Source organism: Onychostoma macrolepis, chromosome 07, assembly GCF_012432095.1.
Source record: "Onychostoma macrolepis isolate SWU-2019 chromosome 07, ASM1243209v1, whole genome shotgun sequence".
Taxonomy (NCBI): Eukaryota; Metazoa; Chordata; class Actinopteri; order Cypriniformes; family Cyprinidae; genus Onychostoma; species Onychostoma macrolepis.
This window is the reverse complement of record NC_081161.1, coordinates 24,131,808-24,144,023: the sequence shown is the minus strand read 5'-3', so window position 1 is coordinate 24,144,023 and position 12,216 is coordinate 24,131,808. Positions and strand designations below refer to the sequence as shown.

General features: G+C 38.0%; 1 protein-coding gene across 1 annotated transcript in view; it reads left to right on the top strand.

Moving 5' to 3' along the window:
• Nucleotides 1–12,216, top strand: part of lmbr1 (limb development membrane protein 1) — a 39,883-nt gene that overhangs the window by 10,930 nt on the left and 16,737 nt on the right. Inside the window, exons 6-9 of the mRNA XM_058781488.1 lie at nucleotides 315–441; nucleotides 548–606; nucleotides 8,390–8,470; nucleotides 8,567–8,639. Coding sequence (XP_058637471.1) covers nucleotides 315–441; nucleotides 548–606; nucleotides 8,390–8,470; nucleotides 8,567–8,639 — 340 coding nt within the window. The remainder of the gene's footprint in view (nucleotides 1–314; nucleotides 442–547; nucleotides 607–8,389; nucleotides 8,471–8,566; nucleotides 8,640–12,216) is intronic.

Sequence of the window (12,216 nt, the reverse complement as noted above, 5' to 3'; positions counted from 1 at the left end):
CCGGACATGGTAATACCTGTTCATATAAGTGTGTGTGCGTGTCAGTGAATGAGAGAGAGGAAGGTCATTAGTTTCTTTGTGCATCTGGTGACCTATTGTTGTGTGTGTGTTTTGTATTGGTAAGGGGGCTTGACATTGAGTCAGTGTTATAGGGAAGTCCCGGGGCTTCCAGAGCTAAATTTCCAATTAGAGCCTCATTTACACCTGCTGATCTGTGTGTGTGTGTGTGTGTGTGTGTGTGTGTTTCTGAATCACTCTTGGCTACAGCCGTAAGTAAACCTGAAAACATTAACGCGGGTGTTTGTTGGTTTCAGGGCATAAAGGCTCGAGTGCTGGAGACCTTTGTCATGCTCTTTCTGCTGGCTCTCCTCATCCTGGGCATTGTATGGGTGGCGTCCGCTCTCATCGACAATGATGCTGCCAGCATGGAATCGCTCTACGGTTTGTCTCTTAACCCTCCTCCTGCAGTTGTGGATGCATGCATGAGATGTAATCCGTTATGTATTGACCTGTGGTTTATTGTGCCTGTCATGTTCTCTTGTTCTAGATTTATGGGAGTTTTATCTGCCATACCTCTACTCCTGCATCTCTCTGATGGGAGGCCTTGTTGCTGCTCAGTAAGTTCACATGAAACCGTGCTGTCAGTGGACTCTATGCATGATCACTTTTGTATTTAGCTCTCAGTGGATGCTGTAACTTTCAATGCAAATGAAGAGAATGAAAATTAAGCACTGTCTTATGAAGACCTTGAAGTTGGACAGTTTTTAAATGAATTGGAGGGGCAAGTGTTGAACCTCTTGGTTGGGCCATCAACCTTTTATTTTCATTTGTTTAGAGGAAAATAAGAACAAATTAAATGTCAACAAAGTGTCTCATAGCAGGACAGTTTTGTTGATGCAATCCACTTTTACAATAAATGTACTCATTACTAAATTACTAATATGTTCATATGTAATATATCAAAATATTATGTTTACTACCCAGCAGGCACACACAATGTCATAAGATGTTGATATTTGATTTAAATTTTGGTTGCGACATCGAGTGACAAATTCAGTGTCAATACAACATCTAATGCCAATGTTAATTTAATGTCCAATACCAGTGTTTCCCCTGCCATTATATGCCCCCCACCCCCAATTTTATTTACTCTACAGCGCCAGATCACAACAGAAGTCATTTAACGTTACCTTTCCTATAGAACAGATCAATGCCTTGTTCTTTTATTAAACCAACTAAATAGCCTTGTGTTATTTATTTATCTTATTTACACGACGGCATGCCATTTCTGTCTCTGTTACATGGCTGCGCTCTCTGTTGTCTTGCACAGCGGGCTGTTTCTCAATATGCGTTCTTCAGCGATCTTGCGCTCGTCCTTGGCCGTTTCAAGTACGCAAATTTCAGACGATTCTGCAAAGGGAACAGCAGCGTACTTGATAACGTCAGTCAGCTGGCCTTGGCTACTCCGGTTATCTTCACTACGACGAAATATGAAATCAAACACCACTGCCTCTTTTCATTTTCTTTTAAACCTATTAATAGCCGCAAAAATGTAGTTCAGGGAACATGCATACATTACAGTGAAACGAAACCGAGACCCGGAGAAAGTCTGCAGTATTTTTATTGGCATATTAAAATGAATCTTAACATAGTCATAGTTAAACATATAACGCTGTAAAATAATATGATATACAATTATATGAAAATAAATATCTATAATAGTATGAAATGTTTTAATTAGTTATGAAATTTGTTTGTAATGTTATGTTATGTTATATTATATTTATTGTTCATTGGCCACTGCTTATGCTGAGACTATGCGGTCAGTTAAGCAAGAACGCAGTACATCTCAATTCTCACAAGGATGTGTTCTGTGTCCTCGCGTTCTTCCGAGGAAGCCTTGCAAGACCGGTCTCCACGAGAACACAAGTCCGTTCTCTGCGTTCTTGGAATTGAGAAACAGCCGCGGAGCTCCGCCCCGATGCACACACACAAACGCACAAAAAATAAACCGCAAAACGACTATTTAAATATGAATTCTGCGTGTCTCTGTGTTAATGAAAGGCGGAGTCACGCGGTTTTGTTTACTAAGTTACTCGTACTGAAGCGCGCGTGACGCTTCCGGTGATACTAACCTCTGCAGTCTCACTAATGAGGACGGTTTCATCGGGCGCACGCGCCTGGACCTAAATTAACTTCCGGTGTGTGTTTGTTTATCGGTCTTGTTAGTGGCGCCGGCTACAAACGCAGTTAAAGTTAAAGTGATGAGTAATGAAGTTGGGCTCAGGTTGTTGTGCTGTGGGATGTTTCACATACATTTATTTATTTGTGCCGACCCGCCATGATATCAAAACTGACCGATTTTCCAAATGGCTTCGTTGAATAAACATGAGCACGTAGCGCATGTTTAAAAATCAAAACGAGGCGCGGGTGTTTTTATATCACTGTATTTCTGAAGGAACACTGTCTTTAGAAAATGTTCGATGCCATTTTCATTTCATCTAGCAAGTTATATGCCTGATAAAGCAGCGTTTGTAAGCTCAGCGCCGCTTTGTGTAACGTAAAGCCCAACAGCCGTTTCCGGGGAAACCTCTAGTTCTCCCCAAGCGGCAACCTCCCGCTCCCTCTAGTGAAACCAACACGGAAGTGACTAAAACTGCAATTCATCGACTGGCCGCTGGAGGCTGGCTCCAAAAGGGAGTCAATCACATAGACTCCCCATGTTAAAATGCCCAACTTTACAGCAGAAAAAAACATGTTTATAGCCTGGTACAAAAAATTATTTTGGTCTATATAGCTAATTTTGCCCTTCGTGACAACTGTGAGGGGGGTGAATTTTTTTATAACTCATCCGTTTAAATTATATTAAGCCTTAAAGTTCTGCATAATTAAGGGCGTGGCCACTTGAGTGACAGGTGGACTGCCGCTCTGCTCCAGAGTGTGAAACTCGCTAGTGCGAAACTTAGAAAACTGGCTTTAAAGATTTGTATTTGTACAGAGAAAATAATTATAGGTAGGACACTGGGAATCTGGCAATTAGATGTTTTAATCGTTATTGCTTACAGTGCTTTGTTATATGGAGCAGTTTGTTAGATCGCGGTCTCTCTCATTTGTTTGTCTAATGAAGTGCCGACAGATATAGAAGTACACAATAAACGCGGCAGACTTTAATGGACAGTAAAACAAAGGCAGAATACCGTGTAACTCCAGGCTGGCACAGTATTGACGAACGAATGCAAACAAATGCAGAGCACTGTAACTTATCTGAGCTTTCCAAAACAAAGTCAAAGAGCGGTAACTGATGTTATACTGTGTTCTGCCTTGGTTTCTCCGGAGCTTTTCTCCATGATACTTAAACACATGATAAAGAAGGTCATTAATGTCCCAAAATGATCAATAACTAATTTTCGACCAAAAACGAAATTATGGTGTTTTGTCTTTGCATGACGGGCGTGGTTTCAGCTCAGCTTCATCCACGCCCCGCTGACGCGCTTCCAAGATGGCGGCGGTCGGCTCCGCCCACTTTAGGCTTCAAAAACGCTTTACAGAAACCTACGGGTGACGTCACGGACCCTACGTCCATTCTTTTTTACAGTCTATGGTTCTCCCGCTTTAAAGCGCCTCCTGCTGGCAGAGAATGAATTGGCATTTTTAATAAGTCCGTCCAAGTATTTATCGCTGCATCTCAGTCCGTCTGATTTACGCACCAAACATATTTTGCTTGTTATCAAAACATAATCTACTCTAGAGGGACTTAGCTGTTGTTACTGACTGTATTTGGATGTCTACCGGAAGTTAAGTTAGGGCCACAAAAGCGCGCATGCGCAATAACGTTTGTTTATGTTGTTGCCTTTGAAACCGTCTATATGAACAACACCTCCAGAACTGCTCTGAGAGTCACTTCATGAGCATTTGACCGTTTAATTTGAGTAAAACTATCCTTATATCATATACACACAGAAATGTAAAGGTATTCACGGCAACCCGCCAAAATAAAAGTTTGGTTTAACTTGAAGACGTGGCAGAGATACATTACTATTGTTCAGTAGACTGTATGTAATAGGCTACTACTATTAAAATGATTAAAACCTTATTTTTAAGGAATAATCATACAATATTTCTTCAATGTTTTAACTTTAATATTAAATTCCCTTTATTTTCCACAAAATAAAATTTGTTTAATTTTCATTAATTAAAAGATAAATTAAATGAATGCCTTAATGTAAATACACAACACAGATTTTCCGAGGGAAAAAAATAATAAAGCTATTGTAAGAATAAATTAAACTTGTTTTTATGCTTTCAAATAATTAGACATGCTAAAACACAGAATTTGGTGACAATAAAACATAAGGTTGGAAAAAATAAGACATTTAATTGGGCCCTAAACATGTAATTTTTGTTAAACCTTTAATAAGTTGATGTTAAATTGTTTAAGTTTCATGATTTTAATTAATTAGACATGCTTGTCAAACCAATTTTTATTCTCAACCAAAATGCAACGTCTGTCCGACGCCATGTCCAACGGCAACCTGACGTTATATTGATGACCTGTGCCTGCTGGGTATAGTTAATATAGTATAATGGGTCACACTTTATATTAGGTGGCCTTAACTACTATGTACTTACATCAAAAAATAAGTACAATGTACTTATTGTGTTCATACTGTATTGCAAAACACTTGCTGCTATTGAGGTGGGATACGGGTAAGGTTAGGGACAGGTTTGGTGGTCTGGGTAGGTTTAAGGGTGGGTTAAGGTGTAAGGGATGGGTCAACAGTATAATTATAAATGTAATTACAGAAATTAATTACATATGTAATTACATATCGGTATTTTTAAAAATATAAGTACAATGTAAAAACATGCATGTACACAATAAGTGCATTGTACCAAATTATTAATTTAAATGTAAGTACATAGTAGTTAAGGCCACCTAATAGTTAAGTGGGACCGTATTATGAAATATAAAGTGGCCATGTGGAATTTTTAAAGTATTAATAAAAATGCAAATGCAGTGATTCCTATAGTATGTATTGTGGTATTGGTGCATGCAATTAAATTGATTAATTCCTCCTTTTGTTCATTTAGTGAAAAACAGTGTGGAAAACATATCTAGATTGTTACTTTTGAATATTTTAATTAAGCAGGTTGAATCTCATTGGCAGCAGTGCTGCTTGAAAGTTTGTGAACCCTGTCGATGCCGTTAGCCTCGTGGTTATTGCGCCAACATACAAGCGCAACTGTGCTCATGGCGACCCGAGTTCGATTCCCGTCTCGAGGTCCTTTGCCGATCCCTCTCCCTTCTCTTCATCCAAAAGCTTTCCTGTCAGCTCTCCACTATCCTGTCTCAGTAAAGGCATAAAAAGCCCTTAAAATATAACTTTAAAAAAAAGTTTGTGAACCCTTTAGAATTTCTGCATAAATATGACCCAAAACATCATCAGATTTTCATATAAGTCCTGAAAGTAGACAAAGACAACCGAATCAAACAAGTGAGAGAAAAATATTTTCTTTGTCATTTATTTATTGAGAAAAATGATCCAGTGTTACATATCTGTGTTGCAAAAGTATGTGAATCTTTGCTTTGCAGTATCTAGTGTGACCCCCTTTTGCTGCAGTAACTGAAGGTAAAGTTTCTTGTAAATGCTGATCAGTCCTGCACAACAACATGTAGGAGTTTTAGCCCATTCCTTAGTGCAGAGCCACTTAAACCAGGGCTATTCAATTGGCGGCCCGTGGGCCCAACCCGGCCCGCCAATCATCTTCATCCGGCCCGAGGAAGAGTACGCAGGTTGCACATTCGCCTTGAATTGTTTTTGCACTAATTAGTTTGTCCACAAGGTAGCAACACTGGCCCGGGCCAGCCAAAAAGAAAAGGGAGAGATGCAATAACAACTATCTACCGGAGACTGCAACATCAGTAGATGGCAGTTTTGACGAGCGATTTATGTGAGGGAGTTATGAGATATCCACAATTCTAACGTTAGTTTAAACAAGTTTAAAGACAGTGTTATCAGTCATAACTTCTGGCGAGAAACAGCGCTGACACTGGACGATGATTTTTATCAAAGCAGGAAGTATAGTTTGAAAATCTGCGCGTTTGGCTGTAACTCATAAACTGAGTTAACATTTTTTCAGACAAGCGTGCCAGCGCTTCAATGAACACACTGATGTAAAAATATGTGGTTTTGGCGAGTTACCTCATAAACAGTCTTAAATCAGTTATAAAATCCTAAATGACTGTAAAGAGTTGGGAGAAAATTGGATATGTGTCACATCTGCATCATGTGCATCAGGTTTTATTAAAGAAACGGCGCTGCTTTTAAAGTGAAACCTGCTGCAGTCTGTGATTGATGTAAATCAAAGAACTAAAGAAAAAGAGAAATCACTCGACTGCTCTAGTCGCTGATTAACTTTTGTAGCTTGAATAAAGAATAATCAATATAGCTTATGCATACAATTTATAGTTTATGTGAAGATTGTTTTAAGTTCACTTATAAATAGTTGTTATATTTTTCAAAGCCTATTAAATGTTAAAAATAATATAACATTTCAATTACACTAATATTAAATGGTTATAATTAGTGGCTAAAATTAAAGGAAAAAAATGGATTTAGTAGAGACAACAGTAGCATTATTCTTCATTAATAATAGGCTATAAAAAGATGCCATTAAACACAAATGTAAAATATACCATCTTTATGTTGTTTCTATATTAATTTGGAAGTTCACTTTGAAAATATGACAACACAAATATATTAATATGCGTTTAGTCACATTTTTTTAATTCATTACAGAAAAAAATTTGATTATTTTTTTAATTGAATGGCAGACAGCACTAATGTTAACCTTTTATAGATGTTACTGTTAGTAATATTAGTTAATTTTACTGCTGAATATGCATATAAATTTAATTTCCAATTTTATAGGCCCCCCAGAAAAAGATTGGGACGGCCCCCCACCCCCTTGGCCCCTTCAAATGTTCAATTCGATAATCCTGCCCTCAAATTAAGTTAATTGAATAGCCCTGACTTCAACTCTGTGATGTTGGTGGGTTTCCTCCTGTGAACTGCTTGCTTAGGTCCTTCCACAACATTTTAATTGGATTAAGGTCTGGACTTTGACTCAGCCATTCCAAAAAATTAACTTTGTTCTTCTTTAACCATTCTTTGGTAGAATGACTTGTGTGCTTGGGGTTGTAGTCTTGCTGCATGACCCACGTTCTCTTGAGACTCTGTTCTTAAACAGATGTCCTGACGTTTTCCTTTAGAATCTGCTGGTATAATTCAGAATTCATTGTTCCATCAATGATGGCAGGCTGTCCTGGCCAAGATGCAGCAAAACAGGCCCAAGCCATGATACTACCACCACCATGTTTCACAGATGGGATACGATTCTTATGCTGGAATGCTGTGTGTTCTTTTCTCCGAACAAAATAGCTTCTCATTTAAACCAACAAGTTCTATTTTGGTTTCATCCATCCATTAAACCTTTCTCCAATAGTCCCCTGGCTTGTCCACATGATCTTTAGCAAGCAATTTTCTTTTTGGAGAACAGTGGCTTTCTTCTTGCAGCTCTGCCATGCACACCATGGTTGCTCAGTGTTCTCCTGATGGTGGGCTCATGAACATTAACATTAGCCGATGTGAGAAAGGCCTTTAGTTGCTTAGACGTTACCCTGGGAACTTTTGCAACCTTGCAGACTATTACACGTGCTGCTTTGGAGTGATCTTTGTTGGTTGACCACTTCTTGGGAAGGTAACAGTGGACTTGAATTTCCTCCATTTGTACAAAATCTGTCTGACTGTGGATTTGTGGAGTCCAAACTCTTTAGAGATGGTTTTGTAACCTTTTCTAGCATGATGAGTAACATCAACTCTTTTTCCGAGGTCCTCAGTAATCTCCTTTGTTTGTGACATGATTCACTTCCACAAACATGATCAGACTTTGAAAGATCCCTGTTCTTTGAATAAAACTAATCCAAGAGATTCACATACTTTGGCCACTCACAGATATGCAATATTGGATCATTTTCCTGAATAAATAAATGACAAAGAAAATATTTTTGTCTTATTTGTTTGACTGGGTTCTCTTTGTCTACTTTCAGGACTTGTGCGAAAACTGATTATGTTTTGGGTCATATTTATGCAGAAATATAGAAAATTCTAAAGGGTTCACAAACTTGCAGCACTGTAGCTGTTTGGTTGAAATGGTTCCTCTGATTAAAATGGCTTAATGTATTTTCCCGAACAAACGGATACATATTAAGGTGTGTTATTTAGACTTGTTTCAGCCACTGTTACAGAGATATTTGAACTAGTTCAAAGGTTGCATTCATACTTTTGCTTTAGAAAAGCATAAATGAGCATGTTTGTGTTTAAAGCAGCTTCTTTTCTCGTCAGTGTGTACTCCAGTAGGGCTGTCACGCATGTTCACAGTGATGGGCCAATTACTAGTCAAACCCACAGTAAGTACTATTACACTATATGTGTGTGTGTGTATGCATTTGTTAAACATCTCATTCTCCCTCACACCCTGTTCCTCTCTTTCTCTGTCTGTAAAGATTTTAGAGGATCTGGATGAGCAGATCTATTGTATACAGCTGCAGGAAGAGGCCTTGGAGCGTAGACTCAATGGTGAGTGTTTTTGTTTTTATATGTTTTTGAGGTTTATTGCATATTTGTATTATTTTCTGTATTACCTGAATAACAGTTTATTTGTATCTGTAACTTCTAGCAATTATTCTGCTACAAATCTGCCCAATTGTTTTTGATGTTGCAATGAAATGCAGAGTTTCCCTTTTATTGGGTGCTTTCTTACTTTTTCGACAAAGCATTAATTCATCACAGTAATAAATGGTAGTGTACAAATAGTTGTTTGGTTTATTTTTAGTAAAAAAAAAAGAAAGAAAAAAAAAAAGAGGAATCTTAATAGAATTATGTCCCTTTTGAAGCACCTTCTTACATTTTCTCACTTTCTTTTAACTCCCTCCCTTAACCCCCCTGTATCTGAGAAATAATACCCATATGCTCCAGTGTTTCCTACAGGATTTTGTTTGATTTAAAGCAGATAAGTAACTGGTGAAACATCATTAAAAATATACTATAAAGCTTTCTCATACTCATACATCTTTTTTAGCTGACTTTTATTCCCAAACACAAACATCCACACAATGCAGGAAGTGTTCATGTTTAAAGCCAAACTAGACTTTTGCTTCAACTCATGCACGCAACAGAGTGTACAGATGCCAGTCAACATAGAACATGTGCTTTTCTATTGAATTCACGGAGGTAAGCTAGATCATCTAAACTGATAGTGCCCAGTTGCTCAAATCCCATGGATGAATTTCAATAGCCTCTCATTTGGTTGTTTGGTTCTGTAGTGTTAGCACCAAAGGCAGATTTGCTTTGAACACCTGATAAAATAATTGTAATCTGTTTTAACGATTTTCGCTTCTTTATGATTGCCGTTTGATGTGAAAGGTATTGGCAGTCACTGTGATCGGGTGACAAAAGGCCACTAGGGATGTGGAATGTGATTTTGGCAAAGCTCAAAAACTCTGCGTTACAGGAAGATCTCGCTCAGGCGTTAAGGAGAGTACGATTTTACCTTATCAGGAATTTAAGGAATTTTCATTCTTTTCTTCTTTCACCCCATAAATGCAAAACCCGAGGTGAAGTTGGGGGGAAAAGAGTTCAGGAGGAAACTGTCTACTTTGCTTTACTCTCTTATCTGTATTCTATCTAATAACAATTATTCAACTGACTGTAACTTCATTTAGATCCAACGTGCTTGCACACGCTCTCTTGCAGACCCTTGATATGGGCTAATTCATAAGTGTGTTAGTTATTACGTTAATATACCTGATATGCATTTCTACTTTGTTTCTTGTCATCAGTTGAGGCCATTAATACAGGTTAAAGTATTGAAGTATTAATCTGACTGCATTCATGTAGTTGCATGTATGTGAATGTGTGCATTAGAGCACTTTTTTTTCTGAACTGTGGCAGAGTCTTGCAACTGTGTGTTTAGGTGCATTTGTCTGAGTGTATGCTTTCATACCAGTCCTGGTGCAGGCATTTGTTTGTCCTCTGTCTTGGCTCTTGCTATGCTTTTCTCTGTTGCCCAGATGCGCAGTGGCAGGGTGACCTTGCAAAAACTCTCCTCGGTACCGGATGGCTCTCTGCTTTGCATAATTACCACTGACGTAATGCAGAACCAGCTGAAGTTTCTTTAGAAAACAATGACATCATCCCCTCTCCTTCTGCCAGCGTCCCTTGCTACTGAGCATCACCTTTATCACCTTAATTGAAGGGTTGTATGCAAGAATTTATTCAAGAGTTTTCTAATCTTCTTGAAATTGGGACAGCAGCAGTTCTGAAATTATTTAAAAATTGTTTTTTTAATTTATTTATTTATTTATTTTAAACAAACTATTGGATTTATTTGTTTTTCCCCCACCATTGCTTATGTCATCAGGTTTTTAAGGGAATCTGGGTAGATATTTATTCATAAAGTCATGAATGCACTGTACAAACAAAACTACAAAAAAAACTATATCTGCAAATCTGTAGATATGGTACAATGCAGTAAATGTACTTAATTAATAATAATAATTTTTCTTTAATAACAGTACCTTTCAGGCTTCTGAAAAGTTAAATGCACGATGAAGCACAAGTACTTGGTTTAATTCTTCGGTTGTTGATTGGATTATGATATGTGGACACACAAATTAATGCAAGCCTGCAGTCAATTGTGGAGGGGCAGGGTTTTGGCAGACTAAATGATTGGAGACCGGCATATGACTTATTTTTTTTTTTTTTATGAAATGAAGATAAAGATAGAAGTAAAATAATACCTATTTAATATCCATTTAGAAATGAGATGAAAGTGAATTTTCATTTCATGCCAGCTTTAAAGTGAAAACATTGCTATTAATAATAACAGGAAATCAAAAGTTATTCCATACAGCACCTTTGACAAAAAGATCCAGATCCATTCAGATGTCTTAACTGTTGTTGTTTCTCTCATTTTTCACTCACATCTTGTTAGCCCCTCAGGGCAGCCCAGAGCCATGTTTGGCAGAACAATCCAGTCCTGATCAGCTAATAGGGACATTTCCTTTTTCATTGTTCTCACAAATTTGCTTGAAGGGTACAGATTTTCCCTAAAAAATCACCGGTATGGACAAGTTACACGATCAGGAACACACCTGCTGTGTTTTTTTTTTTCTTTTAATAGATTTCTTTATGAACCTGAACCTCTACCAGACAGGGCGTGGTGCACTCATCATAATAATAATCACGTTTTGATCAAAGTGATTGACTCCTCAGCCTCATGTCGGTGAAAAGATGAAAGATTGTGTTTTTATTGCATGCCAGTAACGGTGTAACACTGAACTAATTGCTGCTGATCTGCCAGTGTGTCCCCCGAGGCTCTGCAAACCAATCCTCTGCTTTGAGGAGCAAACGAACCACTGAAATGGTGAAAAAAAAATACCAGCATGAAACGGATAAATAAGAGCTAAATGAGACAGAAGTCTGTGGTTTTCCTGGAGAACCCCTCTTTGGTTTTGCCCTCTCACTCTCACCTCCTGACACACACACACACACACACACACACACACACACACACACACACACACACACACACACAGTGTTCAGAAGAAACCTCAGTCCCCTCTTCCGTCAGAACCAGTCGCAGCATGCACACGTCTGGCCTAGACTCTGCAGTTCAAGTATACAACTACTAGTGTTGGGGGTAACACATTCCCAAAGTATACTTCAGTTCTGACGTAAACACTTAGTATGCGTGGCATTGTCCATTTGATCCACACTCGCAATCAATGGGCTGCACACATACCTGCAGTACATACCTACTGTGCTGTTGACAGAATTTAAGTCATGCACAGAGTTTTCAATTCAATTTAAACTTTTTCAAGTAACTCACTGTTTTTCATATTATTTAAATTTTAACAATGCAACAAGCATTTTATTTTTATTTTTAAAATATTACACACAAACACCAAAAGCCTCACCTTTCCCTCTTTGTCTTGAGACTCCATCTTGACACTGTCAAGTTTCTTATGGCAAAAAAAATAAAAATAAGACATAAGCGTTTAGGTCTTGGACGAGCATATCAGACATGCACCTGTCAAAGGTGTTAATATTATTGTTCTAAGAGTATGGAGAACATATATAAGCCATAAAAAAA